At 46.1% G+C, this 20,106-nt stretch overlaps 6 protein-coding genes across 6 annotated transcripts; 3 read left to right on the forward strand and 3 right to left on the reverse strand.

Moving 5' to 3' along the window:
- Nucleotides 1-377: 377 nt before the first annotated feature.
- On the reverse strand, nucleotides 378-2,665 carry CLUP02_01598 (C6 zinc finger domain-containing protein; the record flags this gene model as incomplete). The annotated part of the gene is made up of 3 exons (XM_049280637.1): nucleotides 378-2,096; nucleotides 2,160-2,355; nucleotides 2,577-2,665. The coding sequence occupies 3 exons, from the start codon at nucleotides 2,663-2,665 to the stop codon at nucleotides 378-380; spliced, it is 2,004 nt and encodes a 667-aa protein (XP_049136594.1).
- Nucleotides 2,666-3,032: 367 nt separating this feature from the next.
- Nucleotides 3,033-4,760, forward strand: CLUP02_01599 (maltose permease; the record flags this gene model as incomplete). Its single annotated transcript, XM_049280638.1, has 5 exons — nucleotides 3,033-3,214; nucleotides 3,272-3,334; nucleotides 3,412-3,856; nucleotides 3,890-4,108; nucleotides 4,161-4,760. The coding sequence occupies 5 exons, from the start codon at nucleotides 3,033-3,035 to the stop codon at nucleotides 4,758-4,760; spliced, it is 1,509 nt and encodes a 502-aa protein (XP_049136595.1).
- A 277-nt stretch (nucleotides 4,761-5,037) lies between these two features.
- Nucleotides 5,038-5,616, reverse strand: CLUP02_01600 (uncharacterized protein; the record flags this gene model as incomplete). The annotated part of the gene is made up of 1 exon (XM_049280639.1): nucleotides 5,038-5,616. One exon carries the CDS (start codon nucleotides 5,614-5,616, stop codon nucleotides 5,038-5,040), a length of 579 nt encoding a protein of 192 aa, XP_049136596.1.
- A 1,043-nt stretch (nucleotides 5,617-6,659) lies between these two features.
- Nucleotides 6,660-7,118, forward strand: CLUP02_01601 (uncharacterized protein; the record flags this gene model as incomplete). Its single annotated transcript, XM_049280640.1, has 1 exon — nucleotides 6,660-7,118. One exon carries the CDS (start codon nucleotides 6,660-6,662, stop codon nucleotides 7,116-7,118), a length of 459 nt encoding a protein of 152 aa, XP_049136597.1.
- A 2,884-nt stretch (nucleotides 7,119-10,002) lies between these two features.
- CLUP02_01602 (uncharacterized protein) lies at nucleotides 10,003-11,102 on the forward strand (the record flags this gene model as incomplete). Its single annotated transcript, XM_049280641.1, has 6 exons — nucleotides 10,003-10,126; nucleotides 10,249-10,389; nucleotides 10,457-10,552; nucleotides 10,733-10,833; nucleotides 10,913-10,949; nucleotides 11,032-11,102. The coding sequence occupies 6 exons, from the start codon at nucleotides 10,003-10,005 to the stop codon at nucleotides 11,100-11,102; spliced, it is 570 nt and encodes a 189-aa protein (XP_049136598.1).
- A 1,008-nt stretch (nucleotides 11,103-12,110) lies between these two features.
- Nucleotides 12,111-15,181, reverse strand: CLUP02_01603 (uncharacterized protein; the record flags this gene model as incomplete). The annotated part of the gene is made up of 7 exons (XM_049280642.1): nucleotides 12,111-12,332; nucleotides 12,389-12,467; nucleotides 12,723-12,930; nucleotides 12,971-13,154; nucleotides 13,204-13,270; nucleotides 13,370-13,460; nucleotides 13,675-15,181. 7 exons carry the CDS (start codon nucleotides 15,179-15,181, stop codon nucleotides 12,111-12,113), a joined length of 2,358 nt encoding a protein of 785 aa, XP_049136599.1.
- Between the last annotated feature and the right edge of the window lie 4,925 nt (nucleotides 15,182-20,106).

Here is a 20,106-nt window from a genome sequence, read left to right on the forward strand (position 1 = left end):
GAATTGCCCCCTTTTTTATTTATTTTTATAAGGTTAATTAGTACGAATCTCTTATCCCGTATAGTATTAAAAGGTCGTCTCTTCTACGTAGCGAGATACCTTACTAATCTATAATAATAGAATTTAATTACTAATTAGTGTTAATATCCCTATTATAGGGTAGTTAGTTCGAACCGTAGTTAACGAAGAGATTAATTAAACTATCTAGATATCTGCGTAGGTATAAAAAGGAGGTTCTAACTATAGGTTAGGCTGGCTACGATAATCGTAAATAGGGCCCCCAATTGGCCCCTGCGCAGTCGGCTGTATGCCGCGGTCGAATTGGACTTCCAATCCGACAATGGACAAAGATTAAGATACCCGACAAATAGCCTCGACTAAACCCGTAAACGATAAGCCGATGGGGATGGTGCCGAGATCATCCCACATGCCTTGTCCAAGACGCGACGAACAAGCTCCATCTCGCGCGTTTCGCACTCCCAAAATGCAAGTAGATCAACCACCTCTCCTACGGCACCATACCAATCATTTGGTAGGAAATGTCTACCTTCAGTACCGCTAGACTGGGTGAGCAATGCTGCCGCAACCAACACCAGAGCGCTTCGAGAGCAGGATCGCATCATGGGCAGCGTCCCATGATGGCGATGTCTGTACCCTAGACGATTAATGGCGAGTCGATAAGCATGGTTTTCGAGACCTTTTTGAGCCAACGATTCCACACTTTGAGTAAGAACCTCGCCAGCGAACTCGGGGTTCGCCCCAAGTGCATCGAGGAAAGCGGTAGTAAATGGCCAGTATATCACCTCATAAAGGTTCACCGCGTGACCTCGGAGCACGAATCTGCACACATCATCCTCTTCCGGAGGCTCGGCGAATGAGAGACTGGAAGGAAGCGAGCTTATCCACTCTTGTGCTTGCCCCTCGTACTGCGGCACTGCCGCGGCCATTGCCGCGAGGTATGCTTGGCGCGTGGGATATTCTTTCTGAAGGCCCACCATCTCGGCACTAATCCGAGAAGCAAGCCTTCTGAGAGAGATTTTGGCCAAGTAGAAGTACCATGATGTTCTCTCGCGAGCCAGACGCGGATCCGTTGCCGCCTCAACTTCTGCCCTAGGCGCTGGCGGCGTCGGGAAGAAGGGCGGGTAAAATGCCAATTCCTGATCGCTGAGTGAGAAGTCTGGGAGGTAGAGATCCCCTCGCATCTCTCGCTCGGATTTCCATGAGGACCAGTAAACAGCCTGCTGCAGAGTGTCGATGGAGTAATTCCGTGACTCGTCGCCCGACTCAACGTTTCTATGGTAGCGCTGCTGGGCCTCGGGGGTAAGAAACGAAAATTGCTGACAGCTAGCTAGCGCCTGCACGAAGTACCTCCACGCCTTGACAGGCTGAAATACGCACATCATGTAGACCCCTGAAAGAAACAGACATTGAGCCGCAATAATGTCATCTGACGACAGTAAAATCCCTAGTCGCTTCTGCGCGGCTTGAAAGAAAGCTTGAGCATCGCTGTGGGCTGCGGAGCCCAGCATCGTCTCCTGGCTGGGCCCAAAAGGTGCGGCTAGAGAGCCTAATGCGCAGATCAGGAGAGAAAGGCAGGACTCAGCCGACCAGTTGATCCCTTCAAGTACAGTATGTGAGACCATTTTTCGCGTTGCTGTCTCGTCGAGAATCGGATTCTTGACATGGACGTAGCTGAAGAAACTATCGAGCAAGTCGTTGATTCGTCGCGGCTCCAGGTCGAGAGCGCCGATGAGGGACATTGGAGAATTCGCAGTTATCGAGATATGATCAACATGCAGAGTCATGTCTCCAGCATCAATGCCGTGGCTAATCTCCTCAAGGATGGCCCATGACAGGACATGTTCTGGCCTCGGAGGGAGGATCATCCCCATCTGGATAAGAGGCCCCACAGGAGGTGCTTCTATTGTCCGGTGCTCGACAGGGGCCTCGACCACTCGCGTTTTGTTGCTCGGTAGTCCATCAACTGTCACCGATCTCATCATCTCTTCCAGATCATCGAGTCTTTCCAATATCTTGAGACTAGCCGGGTCGAAGCTGGACAGGTCTACGGGCGACTGGATGCAAGTAGCTCCAACCTTGAGGCAGAAAGAGCATGATGGCTTGAGATTGTCACATTTCGTTCTCCGAGCCCGGCATACTTGGCATGCCCTGACGGCTCTCTTCCGCTGATAGAATGCGGTTCCGCGTGCTGCTGGTCGGGTGTTGGTCTTGGACGTGGACTGTTCCGGCCGACTCCGGTCTAGGTCAGACGCGTCTGTGGCCGACGGCACGTGGCTGTCCGGGGCAGATGGGTCTGTCATCAGGAGAAGGAAAGGATCGCCAGGCGTACAATGGCTCAAATTTGTGGGGGATGAATAACACTACTTCTGGGAGGCGGTTTGTGGGTTGCAATGAGATGTTGGATGAGGTGGAAAGCTGGAGAAAAGACGGGGGAAAGTGTCGCGGAGTGTCGCTTTTAATGTTCTTTCCTTCGCCGTCTGGAGATTCTTGCCGGGCTAGCCAGAAATGGATTGCGGGGAAAGTCTGGGGCTCCACAACAGCCCGAGGATACGTACCTACCTGCCGTTCCACGCTCTCGGATTTTCGAGGGCGGTGGTCTCGGCCCAACACGGAGGCGCGTGGACTGATTTTCTTCACGAGCCATTCCTTGACCTTGCCATATTGGGCGTTCGTTCGCCTGGCTGTGGCTTGACCAGTCGCGGAATGTCGCTCATACGCCATCCGTCCTGTTGTCCTTGGACAAGGGGTTCAGCAAGAACTATCCGAATGACCTCAACACACTGAGGTTGCTCGGGATTATAGCACCATCACGAATAGGGTGTTCCAGCAACCTGACTGCCGGAAATGAGGAGTTGGCAAAGGATATAATCTCCAAGACTTCCCCAGATTTCCTGGTGATCATTCTTTTGTTCCCCAGTCTCCGCCGCTCCTCGACCCTGGTTAGCCATCTTCAGTTTCCACATCGAGTCACAATCGAAGTTTGTCACATTCTGTGGCAAATCCCATCAAACATGGCAGAGAAGAACGACGTTTCGGATCACTTGGAAGCAAGTGTTTCCCATCATGATGCCAAGGGAATGGCCGTCGGTTCGACCAACCAGCAGGAGCATGATCTCACTGTGCGAGAAGTCTTCAAGAACCACAAAGCCATTGTCTGGTGGTGTTTCTACTGGGCAATGGCCGCCATCGGATGGTAAAACATACAGGATGACCTCCAAGAGTTGCAATTGGCTGACTACGCGACTCTTAGGGGGTTTGATGCACAGATCAACGGTGCCATGATTTCCGTCGCATCCTTCAGGAGAGACTTTGGGTACGGATCCATACACAATCTCCTGGCCCAAACCATCATCCTCACAAAATTGCAAAGACTAACTAGAGACTCAACAGATATGTACTCGACGGCGAAGCGATTCTCCCCGCGGATTGGCAGTCCGCCTTCAACATCATCAGCACCGTCGGTCAGTTCTTCGGAGGCTTTGCCTGCAGTTGGCTCGCAGATAGAATCGGACGCAAGAATTCCCTCCTAATCGGCGTCGTCATCTGCACCGGCGGCTGCGTCGGCGAGATCCTCTCAGATACCAGGGCAGCTTTCCTCTGCTCCAAGCTGATCCTCGGCCTGGGACTCGGTTTCTACCTCACGCTTGCACCCCTCGCATGCAGTGAGCTGGCTCCCGTCGCCCTTCGAGGATATGCCACAGCTGGTGTTAACTTGGGCATCGCCATTGGCCAGCTCTTGTCCAACGCTGTTGTCAAGGCCTTTGGAGAAAGATCCGATCGCTGGGCCTACCGTGGACCCTTCGCCACCCAGCTCTTCTTCGTCCTCTTCCTCGCCGTTTTCTTGCCCTTCACGCCCGAGACCCCCTAGTACCTTGCCCGCAAGGACAAACTGGAGCAAGCAGCAAAGTCTCTCAAGAAGCTATATGGGCAGGACTACGATGTCAATGCCAGGCTATCTGGAATTGTGGCGACAATTGAGGAGGAGAACTTGAACCAAACACACGAGCTTGGATTTGTCGACTGTTTCAAGGGCACCAACCTTCTTCGGACAGGTATATCAACTGGCGTCTTTCTTTGCCAGCACTTGGTAAGTTCCTCCTGACCTTGCCGCGCCCGACTCTTTACTGACTCTAGACAAGGTCGGTATTATCTTTGTCCTCGGATACTCGACATACTTCTTCCAGCTCGCTGGCCTCGACGTCTCGAAATCCTTCGACCTCGGTGTGGGCGTCACAGCTTGCGGTGTCCTCGGAAACATTGTCAGTTGGTTCGTCATTGAGTCCTTTGGCCGCCGGAAGATCTTCATCTCTGGAATGGGAGCCCTGACCACGCTCCTCCTTCTCATTGGCATTATGGACGTCGTCCCCACGGATGCCGCAAAGTGGGTGCAAGCCGCCTGCACAGTCATCTATGCTTTCGTGTACTTCATGACCATTGGTGCCATGGCTTTTGCCATCCTAGGCGAGGCTTCCAGCTCTGTTCTACGCGCGAAAACCATGGCCCTTGCTACCGCTACCCAAGCAATCTGTGGCTTGGCGATGAACTTTGCGATTCCTTACATGGTCAACCCGGATGAGGGCAACTTGAAGGGCAAGGTTGGATTCATCTTTGGGGGACTGGCGTTGATTGGTACTGTGGGAAGCTTCTTCTACGTCCCTGAACTCAAGGGTAAGACCTTTGATGAGATTGACCGTCTCTTCGTAGCGAAGGTACCACCGAGAAGGATGGGAAAGATGTAGGCTACTCGAAAGACAGTGGATCACTATTAGTTATCATTGGATCAGTGCAGTTTATTAATACACGATAAAACGTGGTCTAATTATGACTGAACCAGTCCCCATTCCCTGTGATTGCTTTAAGGCGACTTCTATCCACTGGCTTTCGAGGCAATCCAAGTGCCTATGTCAGATCGACTGTGAGAGCCTATCGGCTGCTTTTCTCTTCCATGCCAGATAGGTAGGTTCAGGGCTACAAGGAAGATTCACCTAATCTTCTACGCGAACCGCGGCGTTCAGTCTACTTTCTCGGCGAAGGCTGATCATACTCGGCAATGTAGAAAATCAAGTCATCTGGCTGAATTCCCTCCGAGTCCTCCAAACTGGAAACATACGCCCCCGTGACGTCCTTGCCCTCCATACTGTTCCACTCCCAGCACATCTTATGAACGTGCCAGTAAAACGGGTTGTCGGTGATCTGCCCCCATCCAATCTCGCCCATGTCGATCTGGAAGCTCGTCTTGGGTCCGACACCGCGCATCTGCCGGGCCTGCGCGATCGAATTCATGGCCCTGTACTCCATGACGTCGACGAACTGCACAGAGTCGAGGTCGGACAGCCACTTTCCCGCGCGTCCCCAGACACGGGCGATGATGTCGCGCAGGGAGACGCCCTTTTCGTCAAAGCCGTTGGCGACGAAGTCGACCTTGATACGGTTGCCGTCGATGCGGAACTCGTTGATGATGTAGCCGCCTGACGATACTGTCCACTTGTCGCCACTGTTGCTGACGCTGTAGCCGGCGTCGTCGAGCTCGTCGCAGTGGCCGAGGCACAGGAGGCCACAGAGAACCACGAGGCAGTAAAAGATTATGGACCGCATTGCTAGAAATGGTACGAATAGGTGGTCAAATGAGTGTGGAAGCAGAGAGCAGATGCTTCTTGAAGAAGTTGAATATGCATGAGACTTGGACCCGAAGTCGGCTAACGGGCAGGCGCTTAAATAGTGATCACAGTACTCAAGACACAGTTCTAATCAACTTACAATGCTACTTGCTATGTGAACAGCTTCAACGTCGTTACCCACAAAGCTCGTATCCATCTCGTTCGGCCCAAAGTCCGAGACACGAATGGAGCATACGGCGAGTTATGACACAGATAATAGCTTCGAAAAGTCAAAAAGATACCGGTGATGATTGATTCGGTCTCTCCGCCTCCAAAATCGAACATCACGTATAGACTTTTGTCAAATGGTCGGTGGAGCCTTGGAGCCTTGGAGCCGAGAACGCCGGCACCCATTTACAATGATTATTCCCAATGATGTTGACTTTGTAGCATATACTGTACTGTAGAAAGTGAACCAACGCACAGAGATGCCGTTCATTGCAACCAGCAAGGTTGTTCGGTGCGTGGAACTGACGGGAAGTCTATTTTACATCGGCGCAGTTGAGGATAAACGCCCAGCCGTATCCAGGATCACCAACTGGACCGAGCTGAGAACAGCCGGGGCTTATGAGGTGTGTGTCAACTGTCAGGTACGGCTGCGCACTTGTATTAACTTTCGCGATCATACTATAAGTACAGTCATGTAATTAACTAAACCTTTTCAACATCTGGGCGTCGTATCTCACCCAAGCCGAAACACAATTATCTCGGAATTCCTGCGTCTCCATCCACCGTCGGGAGAGGCCCATGCAATCAAACTATCGTAGGATACTCGGTCATGACGGTAATGGCGCAGAGTCCCGTTGATACGTCGGTCTTCTATAGACTCCTAATAGTTCTAGTTATAAAAGTAGCCAGAGTAGGGAAATCTCAGCTATTACATCAACGGCTTACTGAAATCACTCCTTCTTCTCTATCAACGACGACCTTGAGTATTCAATCAATAAAAAGCCAAGCTCCCTACAATAGATTGTATTCATCATGCATTCCTTTTCTACCGTTCTTCTCTTCACCGCCGCGCTGGCCGGCCACTCTGTCGCTCAAAGTTGCACCGACCAGTGCGCAGACGTCTTCGCCGTGGCAAGCTCAGAATGCCCGCACCTCGGCAACACAAAAGAAGACGCCGATACCCTCAACGGCCCCAAGATGAGCTGGAAAAACAACATCTGGTCCACACGCGGCAAGGACGGTGCCGTGGTGGAGATCGACCCCAGAGCATGCACTCTGAGAACATTCGGCGGCCGAGACGACTTCTGCGGCATCTGGATCGGCGGTAAGGAGGAGAAAGGAAAGGGAAACACCGAGGTTAAACAGCCGAACGCATTGTTGCAGATTCCTTTCAACGGTGGCTGCTGCAAGATCGACAAAGAATTCTGCAAAAATGGCGCTATTGACTGGGCGCAGTTGTTGAGAGTGAAAAAGGGGCCCGATGCTTCGTAGATATCGCAAGCTGATTGCTGGTGAACGCTTTCGCAGAAAGCAGACCTTTGGTTGACAGCAATATACATTGTCTAATCAAAGAATTTTCCAAAATGGCCTCAGCAATAAGAATTTAATTAGTTGCAGAATATGTGGGAATAGCGAAATATGATATAGGTGATGTGGTGGTCGTCGTCTTGATTAAGGTATAGGACGTAATGTGAATACCAAACGATCAATCTTTCTCTCAGTCTTGACGCTGGTCATTGTTATAGATACAAAAACCCGATGAGAATGGACTACTTATAGACGAATGTCTGTGCATGTAATGCGACAGCATCATGCCACGAGATGTTCCCATCATGTTGCGCGAACGCGGCTGGCTGGCTAGTACACGCAGCGAGGTTTACCGCAGCACCTGCAACACTCGACGCGTATTTCCTGCCCGTGTTGGCCGCATTGACACTCCATGTTGACTAGTGCATTAGCTTTGTTCACCGAGTCTCGAAGATACAATCCCAAGCACGTACACATGTCCAGAGATTGACAACTGCTTTCTTAGGCCCCCAGACCTCAGACTGGTCAAGTAGCGGAACCCATGACTTGCAAGATGTTGAAACTGATGAAAATTTAGTATCAAATGTTTAGGTGAGAGATGATTCAGTTCCGTACTGTGGGGAAAGGGCATTGCGGCAGGCGCTGAAGACTAGTTATTCCACAAAGGTCCTGTCCTGTTGTCACAACTCAACCAGTAGCCAAGAGTGATGGCTCAGTCAGCCCCGGCTTTTATCTCGTCAGTTCACTGTTTCCTTGGAATTACGCATGCTACTTACCTTGCAATGCAGGGAAATGTAGTTCTTGAACTTAATGCACCTTGTGACTTTCCTCAAGACTTCTATGGCTCACTTGTCAAGTTCTCAACGGTTCCAACATTGACTTATCCAATGTAGGTAGTCAATTTGTGAAGTCTAATGATCGAGCCCATTTCCAGTTGAAGTCTTTGTAACAACAGCGCGCTCCGTATGGAGCCGCTTTTCAAGGTCATATCTTAGGCCTGATTGTATATGAGCGCGGCATTACGTGCTACTGGCTGTGATTGCGCACGCGAGCACACCGATGGGGCTATTATCAGTGGCCAGCGATCTGCGACAAAATCCCTGTCGGATTGGAAGTCCAATTCGACCGCGGCATACAGCCGACTGCGCAGGGGCCAATTGGGGGCCCTATTTCCGATTATCGTAGCCAGCCTAACCTACGGTTGGAACCTCCTTTTTACACCTACTACGCAGATATTTATATAGTTCAATTAATCTCTTCGTTAACTACGGTTCGAACTAACTACCCTATAATAAGGATATTAACACTAATTAGTAATTAAATTCTATTATTATAGATTAGTAAGGCATCTTGCTACGTAGAAGAGACGACCTCTTAATACTATACGGGATAGGAGATTCGTACTAATTAACCTTATAGAAATAAATAAAAAAGGGGGCAATTCTTAAATACCGTACGGAATTAAGTAATTATAGCCCTTTATTACTTACGAAAGGTCGACGTCTACTATGTTAAACTACGTTAATTAATAGAACCGCTTAAGTAATTAGATTTTCGCCGTCGCCTTAAGCAGCTTTTCTACTAAACAACTTTTCCGCAGCCGGCCCGCGATCAGAAATCAACTAGTTAAATCGGCAGAAGGAAATACCTACGCGGCGACTACCCGCCCAATTGATCAGCGCGACGGGCGAGCTCGATAGCACGGTATAAAAGAGCACCGCGCGATCGAGAAAAGGGATCTCCAAACGCAGATATTCATATAGTTCAATTGATCTCTTCGTCAACCCACGGTTCGAACCAACTACCCTGTAATAGGGATACCAACAATCCCCGATGAAACGCCCGCAAGCCTCATGTGCGCCTTCGTGGTTCCTCCGCCATGCGCACAACTGTAGGTACGGGCACTTCAAAGTTATGGAGAGATACGTTCGGTCAACACCCTCACCTGATGAAACACAGCCACGTTTAATTCCGATGTTGAACAGGAAAATCGTTTGGACAACTAGGCCACAGATTTGTAAAAGCCCTCCGCACAAGCGTTCATGCCTTTGTACAAAAGAGGCCTCCCGGGAACCCAAGTACTTGATTATCGACGTGAGATTGGTTGATTACCTGTATTTTAGGTGCAATTTGCTGTGATTATGACCATATCGAGGCTTTCTTAGCTCAACTTCCAATTCGAGGAGACTGGAATTTAGAAAAGCGACAAGACGCGAAAACATATGATCAGCTCATGTGTGTCGATTATCACGAGTTTCATGCTTCCGGGAACGTCAGACTTGATCGGTGAAACAAATTCGTATCTAGGTCATGACTCAATAAATCGTATGAATGTGAAGAGAAAAGAGGGGTCGTTGCATTATTGACGTATAATCTAAGAGTGATCTTCCCGCATATCTCTGTCTACCTATGTACTACAAATAGAATGCATCCCAGTCCTCACAAAGCTTAAAACACGCGCAATTGTTGAACCTAAATGCAGCTCACTTGAAGTCTTCAAGCTCCTGCCGTTGTATGAGAAAAGACTCAGAAGTACTAGGACCTTTAGCCTTTAACCACTCTGCGCCATGGGGTTGCGCATCCATCGGTAACTTTCCTGACACATTGAAACCCTCGGCTACGTGAGAAGAATTATAAATGCATGCAATTTCATACTGAAATTCTATCAATGTCATTGACGGGACCAAAGTTACCTTGTACATGCTTGTGACATGTGAGGTAAAGTGAGACAGGCGGCTGCGGTTATACGCACCTCAGTTCACCGGGTGTAGGACCAGAGCAATTGACTCGGCACCACAATAACCGGAATTTCTCTGAATTACCTTACACAGCGGCGGCTTGAGATACAATGTCTTTGTATGCGAATCCTCGACAGAGCTCAATAGTCCACATCACCAAGACCGATTTCGGCATCCAATTCCACAAGGCAGACTTGGAAGTTTCCAGCATTATTGGAAATGTCTCAGATTTCGGTATGACTTGGTGCCTAGATCATTGGATTCTAAACTAGTGAAACCTGGTATTAATTTACAAGGTACCTAACGAGATAGCAGCGTACAAAGTGGTCTGCCAAAGCCCCCTGACGTTTGCCTAGCTGCCTGGCATTCTCACGTCGGGGTTACACAGTTCCCACGGCAACAGGCTAGGTCCGACAAGGATGCCACTCTTCAACTTTGTCAGAACACTTGCGTGACACGACCGAAGTCGGATGGTTCAATCAAAGAGTTTCCAAGCTGTGCCTAAGCCACTTCGTTGGATGATGTTACTTCTAGTAGTTAATTTTGACCAATTGTGCAAAGTAGATGTACCTTATGATGTAACACTCAGGTCCGAACAAAATGTATTTTGTCCGTCTAAGTCGCGTCACATGGTCTCTCACTGCCACATCCGCCCGACACGTGAACAAGTGTTGGGCGCCTTTCCAGGGCAGCACTGATACAATTTTTTCCTTGAGCGATCCGCCTTGCCTACTTATCTTAGGCATTTAAAACGATTCCTCCTCCTTTTCCATTGGCGAAAACTTGTTGCATTTTTGCTTGGCCAATACCTGCTATCTCTTCATTATCACCTTAGGCCAGAGCGCCATACGAAGCATAAGACGGAAAGATTCCCTTCAATGTTACCTGGCGGCGAACACCTTGACCACGGGAGGCTTGGCCACAAGATGGCTGTCGAATTGGTCCCAATTGGCTTCAATTTAGCCTCCTTTCCTTACTGTGCTGGAATGGACGGCTTGGACAATCCCAAATGGATTATAGCTGAGCCGTTCAATCATGGACCAAAACGGAAACAGGCGTATGTGTGGTCGTGTGTGCGTATCCTTTCCACATCTTCATATCTACCTTAGACTTGAGTGTTAATTAATCATCAATACCAGTGCCGCTGTCAGCAGAGTGGAAATCTGTCACGAGTTATGGCACGCAGCAATGGGCATACGGAGTGTGGTAAAAGTGGCTTAACTATCAAAGTGGAAATAGACAAAAGGAGAAGGTCTATATACACGATATCTGAGATAGACACGTGATTCAGCACGTGACGGGCACTTTGTGAGGTGCGATTACTATCCCTGTTACGTGACAAAATCCCTTGCGACTAGAATCCTGCCAAAATTGCGGGAAGTCACGTTGCGCATACTGCCCTGTGTTAAAAGTTAGGAATTAAGGTTGTTTTAAGCCTACCTGCACATACGTTGAAGATAGATGGTCGTCGTGTAAACCCCAGTAACTTAGCCTTCTTTGTCAAACATTCATCAAACCGTAGTCAGCCATAAGAAGATCTACACTATGTATTTTTAAGCCACTTGCTTGAGATAGCCAAAGAATCGCAGGGGAAAATCTAGAACATTGACCTGTATGGATTCCGTTGGAGGCTCAGAGGGAATCTCACTCATAAGGGCACAATGGTGTGTGTAACTTCGTACGCTTTGCAATTCGAGATTTATACAAGATTGACTTGATGCTTCGAGTTAATAATGATCTGAACTCTGTGAAAAGCCACCTTAGTCGGTTGAAGTCATTTAAGGTCCTTAGCTAGGGTTGGAAGGCACAGCACACGCGAGTTCCGTCTTCCTTTGCATTTGACACATTGCTGTGTTCAATAAACATCAGGTTGCGGATTGGTATCCCCCCCCCCCCCACAATTCGCAACCATTGCTCAGTGGCTGGTTATGTGTATCCGTACTTTCTCAATTTAGTACACAGTTCGTCAGCGGATGCATCGCGAGTTAAGCTACTTCGTGACGTGACAGGTCTTGTCTCTCTAGCCTCTTCGGACTGTAGAAGATAAGACCTAGCATCCAGACGCGAAAAGGTAAACCTGACAAAAGTCATGTGTGCTGATCAGAGCAGAGGATTTAAGGATTTTATTACAGAAGGATCGCCTGAAATATAAGCGAAATTCACATATGAGGTCAATGTAATGTAATTATGGCATTCTTTCTGGAAACTTTCGCTTGGCTTAAAATCGATTGGATGGTGAAGGCAGATCGCACAGCGTTTTGGTAATATCAAGAAGGTGCTTCCGGGCTCGAACTCTTGTTACTGGTTTAATCGCATTTTCACAAAACCCGATTGGGATTGACGTGCTCCAATCATTGTATCCAGTTGTAGTAAGATGCTTCAGTGGAGTTGCAGGACTTGGGAGCCGCCTTGCCACGATGCGGGCTGGGCTGTAGGCGTCCTTTCGGACTGGTCGAATGGCTCGATGGAGTCTTATACGGTATTCTAGAAGTGAACAGTGGAGACACTGTCAGCAAGTTGAAGCGTCAATATCGGCGTCAGGGGGCGTAGGAAACTCGGAGAGATAGTTGCTTGACTATGTCAGTGCATATAGTTAGCCAAGGTCCTACTTGAACTTCTTCCATAATCACGTCTAGATCATCACTCGTATACTATTGAGAGGCCGCGATGAAACCTTCTACTAGGTACGTGTCCGATTCGGAGTAGCATGGAAATTATTAGTAGAATTGTTGGTGATTGCTGAACTAAGTAGACCGAACGTTTGAAGGGTCGAGGGTGGAATATCTCGCGTACTGATGCGCATAGAATAGTCACCACGAACCCTGTCTACGAGTTGGAATTCGCGACACTTGCGATCTTTTCCCTGACAGGAGTGTTGTCCAGGAAGACATCAAAACGCGCAATCTTGCCAGCTTCTTCCCATTCCGTCACAATTGTGACCAGCCCCGCAGCTGGGATGTTGATATCTTCGTTACCAGGATCGCCCTTAACCCGATAGGTGATGTCTACAGCGAGCCAAATTCTGTTGTCCACCTGGTCTGCAATCTTTCAGTACAACTCGAGACCTTCATGAAGTACAATTATCACCTGCTTGGCGAGTGACATGCTTCATATACGACAACTGCCCAAACGCCGCGTCCATAATCTGCTTGATGGCTTCTAGACCATCAGCAGCAGGAAAATTGGTAAATTTTACCTGAGCATCCTTGGAGTAGATCTTGTCAAACTCTGTGGTTTGGAGAGAGTCGTGGATATCGTGAGACTGTCTGCGAAGTAAGCGTGGAGTCCTGGATGATGGCATATTTACTCACGCGTCGAAGCCAAGCCAAGGCCTCGGCTTGAGTGTTTGGAACGGCGACCATTCTGCTCGATATCACACTGAAAGGATGAGTCACGGAGATGTGACATGAGATTAGCGTTTTGAAGTTGTCTATAATGTCTCTCTTCTTATGTGTTGTGCTCTTTCTTAGTGCTGACAAATTGCGATTGCGCAAGAGCTTACAAATGTTGCCGAATCCTTCGGGGACTTTTGACCTGTGGAGGTTGCTGCGGCGCCACGCGACCATCTCTCACACAGTATCTGAATATCTACGTCTATTACAGTCAAGGGCTTGAGCGTCCAGGGTAATCTTACTTGTCTACAGATCTCCAACGTCTGCAGAGACTACACCTCCATGACTTCCATGGACCATCATCACAAAACAATGCACGAGAGCATATTCAAGATGAGGAAGTGATCATAAAAAGGAGGTGACGTTAGTCTGTGCCTGCCTTCAGCGGACCATCTACCAAGACCTCGCCAGGAAACGGGATCTTTGCTAGACCTCGAGCCCAGTCCATAGCGATAATTGGTGCCGCCTCTGCATCGCGAGACCATCGCATCTTCTTGACGAGGTTGCCCAACCGCTTTACAGCATGCCGATTGCATGTTATTGTGGTGTGGTTCGTCTTCCACCCATACAGGAAAGACGAGCAGTTCGTCTCGTTGAGCGTTGGCTCCACCGCCAACACGACCTTTGGCAGTGTCCCCTTGCGTACCTCGTCTGCGACGTGCTCCCTGCAGAAGTCTTCTACGATACGAATGGGTAATTGCAGGTCTTCCGGTACTGGATGGCATGACAGCTTCTGGAGTTCTGCAACCAAATTCAGGCGACGATTCTCTGTTGCCTCATCGTCCTTTTCCTCAATGGGCCACCCATCCTGCCGTAGAACACGCTCCAGGAAAGTCAACTTGTCGTCCTGCTTCCCCCTGCGGTCCTCCTGTCCAAGCAGTATTTCTATGCGAGAGACTTCCGACTCTGTAGATGCATCGTATACCATGCGCAGACATGTCTCCGCCGCCTCGCGAGTGCAGACAAGCGTGTGGCGGCGAAGAAGGGGGTAAAGGGACTTGGGTAGCCTAGGACCGTGCTCCGCTTCATCTCCCACGTCTTCCAAGATCTTGGGACGCCACTTTCGCTGTGAGCTATGACTGTGAGAGATGTCTGTCGTCAAGGCCACAAATATGGACGTGTCGATGTTCAAATATGGAGTCAGGGGTGGCACTTTCACAGCATCGCCATGACTAAGAAGATTTGGTATCGCGAATTCGAGAGGTGGAGGCGGTGTCTGGCTCTCTTCGGCGCATTCCAACGCAAGTGAGATGTGGTCGTCACCAAGGCACTCAATCCTTTTCAAAAACCTGTCTATGGCAGGGACACTGCCCCGAGAGATATTTGGAAGCACGATTCGTACACGATGCTGGTAACCCCCATGTATCTCGCGAGCGGCAGCCAGCAGCTGTTTTGCACTCTTCAGAACCTCAATCTGGGTTTCTTCGTCGTTGATAACTTCTTCCAGGCCATCGTCCTCATCGTCATCATCATCGGGCTCGTCCCAGGGAAAATCTGCTTCGGCCATCTGTACTAACAGAGCCCGCTCGGTGATGCTGAGTACCCGCATCCACTCATGCCCGTTGTCGACAATAGCACTGACGAATACTGAGGTTTGTTGGCCGTCCAGCTTTGAGTAGGGGACTGCGAACCGAAACCAGGTGATTGAGCAACATTTTTTGATTGCCGACCAGTGGTTCTCGTATGAGGCGAGCTCCCCTTCTATGAGCCTGAAATCTCGAGATAGCGAACCCTCGGCCTCTGAACCCGGTTCATGCGTTTCTTGACATCGTTGAATCAAGGCCTCCGCCCGAGTTCGTTGGCTGACGTTGGCCTGCCAGAATGTGCTGAAACCGGGGATGTAGGCGTGCCAGTGGTTGTTGACCTTGGCGGCTTCGAGTTCAACAGCCAGGCGCATCTGCTCGAGCTCATCGCATATTGTCACGTAACAGGGATAGTAATCGCACCTCACAAAGTGCCCGTCACGTGCTAAATCACGTATCTATCTCAGATATCGTATATATAGACCTTCTCCTTTTGTCTATTTCTACTTTAATAGTTAAGCTACTTTTACTATACTCCGTATGCCTATTATTACGTACTATAACTCGTAATAATTATGAGCCTAGCTCTTAATTAAGACCCTATACTACGATAACGTACTTATTAATACGATTCCTACGATCTTTTTAAGATAACTAACTTACTTATACTTACTTTAGCCTAAGCTAAACTAACTAGCCGCGATAGTTAGATTAAATAGTTTAATATACTTCGCGCTATAAGTAAGGGCGTCGGGGTCTAGAAATACGTCGACCTAGACGCTTTAGATTCTGACGTATTCCTCGACCCCTCTATAGCGCTCACTTCGCTCTTAAAATTCGGACGATTAGTCGTAACCTATAATAAAAAAGAACTACGAGCTTACTAAGCCCGTTATAAAGCGTTCGAGAACGACTAAAAAAACTAAGAAATCCTCCGCTAGTAGCTTTTAAATATAACTCCTAGTACGAACCTTTTAACTTCCTCGAGTACGAGTAACCTATAGAACTAAGCTAGGTTTCCTTTTATAAAGCTAGCTATGCTACTTACTTTACGTAGATAAATCTATCTTTATACCGTACTTATAAAGAGGATCTATATGCTCGAGAGTATTTAGAAATAATAGGAGCTCGACGCTAAATACGAGTAACTTATAGCTTACGAACGTAATACTATTAATACGTATATTAAAGTCCTCGCTTAGTAGTTAGTAAAATTAGTTAACGCTATACTATACGAATACGCATTCTAAAAAGCTACTAAGAACGGCGCTAAGTTTAGTATATAGTAAATCGTTAAATATTTAAAATAAGAATTTGCGCCCCCCGAACTAGTAGTAAGGAATACGGTTCGAGAGGAATATTAATAAGCCCTTAATAAAGCGAGGACCGGAATTAATCCCTAACGCTAGTATAAGGAGTAGTAGTCCGCTTATTTCTAAGCTAAAACGTACGATATTTTAGAAATTAATAGAGAGATCGCCGTACTCAACTTCTTAGTTATAATTAAGTCTAGACTTAACCCTATATAGGGCTAACGTATATATAAGACCTTTAGCGAATTAATAGCTTTTAGAACATATACGAGGACCCTCGAGGAGATTACGTATATATTTAGCTTAGTAACCTAGGACGTATATACTAAACGACCTTTAGGTTAAGGAGGGGCTTACTCTATTTTTACTAGACGCTCTAACTTAGTTAACGACGTAAATAATAAGGGTAACGTTATATACCCTTATAATTACGTATACCCGTAGCGCCCTACGGCGTACTGAAAATTAAAATAAGTACTTATAGGCCGAAACGCTAATAGGTTACTAATACGAATGCTAAGGAGCTATATAAAAGAAGTCCTTGCCGCTATTAAATTAAATAAGTAGAAATTACTCCACGGTGAGCTTAAGAAAGCTAGTTAGTTAAGGAACGATAGAACCCCTAAGAAACCTGGGTTTCCGAAAGGATTTTCTAACTAACCTATAGCGAGCTTATTAGTAGACTAAGACGAGGGCTACGTAGTTACTATACTTATAAAGAGTTAGGACTTAAAAGTAAACGCAATCTTTAGCACCCCTATAAGTAGCGCTTACCCCCTTTCCTAGAGTATGGTAATAGATAGCTATAGAGTAATATATCTAGTTAATAATAAGAGCCTATTTAAACCCGAGAGTTACGTATTATTGGGCAATAAAGACTACGTTAAATTAGGAACTACTATACTACTTATTACCGCACGTAGTACTCGTATTATAAAGGGCGTCCTAGACGGACCTAAGGGAAAGAGAACCTGCGATTTAAAGCTTTAGAACGTCGCTTATATCGAGGGATTCTATATTAATATAGTCTTAGAAACTCTGCTAAATAGAAGCGCACTCTAATACTACGGTCTAGATTGCACTTTATAATAGGGAACGCTTTATAAGAGCACTATTAAAAAGTAGCTTATCCAAAAGAATAATCTAGTTTTCCTCGAATATAAGCTCCTCTAATCCTATCCTTCTTCCGTAAACCTTAAGCGTATCTTATAGAGCCTAGCTAGTATTATACTACTAGTTAGCTATAGAAAATTCCGTTACTTATATTAACGTACCCGTAAGAGGTCTAATAGTGCGCTCTTTTAGTACTTTAGAATAGGTTATCTCGGACCTAATGCTCTTCGTCGATTACTATATAAGACTCGAGGTATATATATTAAACCTCTATTATAAGTTAAGTATAAAGTATATATATTATCCGAAGCTAAAATAGTAGTCTTAAGAGGACTACCCTCGAGAAGAGCCTCACGGCTATAGTACTATATATACTGGGATCTCTTCTATTTTAAACTATCTCTTAGTAAATAATAATATATACTCATAGCTTTTAACGAATATAATAGGTAGCTTAGGGGGTTCCTTTTAAGGATAAAAATAGAGGAGGAAGTGCTTTTTATATTATAGAGCCTCGAGGTAGCGATTCGTCGTTAAAAAGGGACTCTAATCTACTTCTTTAGAAATAATAATAAGACCGCTCTCCTAATTATAAACGTTAGACGCGTATATAAGACGTAGTATAGCGAGCTAAGAATCGGAATAGAACTTCTATTTCTATATACAAAGGAACCCGTAGGTAATGCTAAAAGAGTAGGTTAACTCGTAATTACTAAAGCTCGTAAAATACGCCTTTTTACGAACCTCCCTACGAATTTATAGGACGAAATAGTACTAGCGGTAATCTTTATTTATAATATTACCCTACGGGAGGCTAATAAAGGAGATTCGCCTATTATAATAGAAATTAACTAGTAGAAGCGGTATTAATACTAGTAATAAACGGGTTACTAAGTGCGGGATTTTGAACCGGTTACCCTATATCTCGGTAGCCTCTACGTATATAGCTACCGAGCATACCCTCTTTATAAGGATCGTAAGAGGGGTATACGTTAAAAGGAGTTTAAAGTGCTTCCCCGCGGGTATATAAGATACCTAGTTAGATATATATTAAAAACGCACAACCTATATAGGGTCTAGGTGCCCGCGCTTAAGTAGGTATTTATTACGAGGAATATTAGGTTTAACGAAGAAGTCTTTTATAATCCCGCATACGAGGAATAAGCTATCGTAGGTAAGTAAGTAAATTTAGTAATCTAAGAGATATAAGAACTCTTTAATACTAACGATAAGTTAATTTGAGCACTCGGGGAAGTAGATCTAGACTTCGGAAATACTAGTACTTAAGATAACTCTATAATTAAGGATAGTATTATTATTAGATTTTTAACTATTTAGGACGCTAAGTAACTAATAGACGTACTCTAGGGTACGGTAAATAAGGCTAAAGAGGCTAATATAATCTTACCGTTATTACTAACCCCTAAAATAACCCCCTTACGTAAGCTCGGGGGTAGGGGTAAAAAAGGGGATATAATAACCGGGTTATAAACGGCTCTGCGCAGTCTATAGTCCTCTTTACGAGCGCTTATATATATTATAGAGGTTCTCGAGCTTTTAATTCTTAACGGCTCTTAGTAAAACGCTAGAGTACGCGGCAAACGAAGTACTAATCGCGAAGAAGTAATTCCTAATACTAAAGTCGACGTTAATAGGGAACCCTTATAATAAACCTCTATTATTATATAAGAACAGAGCTTATAAGAACCGCTTTATTAAGTACTAAGTAAAGCTCTATTAGGTCCTAAATATTTAAACCGGGCCCGTAGACTTCTATAACGCTTCGATAGTAGTATCTTCGCGACGCTCTTATATTCGAATATAGGAGACGGCGATTATTATAACCGTCTCTAGGACTACTTTTTTTTTACCTTTATACCTAATTAGTAAAAAGCTATAGAGGAAAGTAGTATAGGATATATAATACTCTATTAAGTAGTAAAAGGAGTAGTTTATAAGACCTACTTAGAGCGCTCCGGAGGAGTTTAGAAACTACGACTTATTAAAGTTAACTTTTAGAGCTTACTAAAGAAGTTTAGTGATATTAAATATCTCCTACCGTAACTATAAAAGTTACTTAGGGATACTATAGATATAGAAATAAGACCCGGGCTTGTGCTTATTATTTAAACTCTTAGTTTACGAAGTACGCGATCGCTAGGAGTATAGCGTCGCTAAGGAGGAGGGTTAGTATGCGTATTAAAAAACGTATCTTATATACCTCGAAGTTTATAAAGCTAAGAGTAATAAGGGTAGCAGGGGGCGCGGGAGCTAAAACGACCGTTAAGTTAATAACTTAGAATATAAAAACGAGTAGCGCAATAGGAGGTTAGTTATAAATAATTATAATAAGCGCGAGAGAGGACCGGGGGCGCGCGTCGAAGAAGTCCTTTATATAAAAGCCGATATAGTTCTCGTATATCCTCTAGTTATTATATATCTAGCGGATAATACTACGGAGCTTAGTAATATCTTATTAAAACTATAGTTAGAAGTATGTTTTTTAATAATAAAAAAGGATAATATATTTATAAAAGAGGGAGCGCTATTTATAATAGCCTCGGTAAGGGCCTAGGCTATTAGCCATAAGACGACCGGTATATTAATATACCTTTTAGCCGAACGGCTATTAAAATAGCGCGCATACCGGTTACTACTTTTTATAAAATAATAACTACTATCCTTAGTATCGGTATACCAGAGGGCTACTTTAAAATAGGGTAAGTACTAGATCTCCCGTTCCTCGGGAGCCTCTCTTTTAAGCTTTTTAGGGACTAAGTATACGTTAAATAGGCCTAGAATAGCGAAGAGAACTATACTTACTGCGGGGGGTGCTTTAGCCTCTCGGCGTTCTCTTCTGCTTTTTATTACCT

Source organism: Colletotrichum lupini, chromosome 1, assembly GCF_023278565.1.
Source record: "Colletotrichum lupini chromosome 1, complete sequence".
NCBI lineage: Eukaryota > Fungi > Ascomycota > Sordariomycetes > Glomerellales > Glomerellaceae > Colletotrichum > Colletotrichum lupini.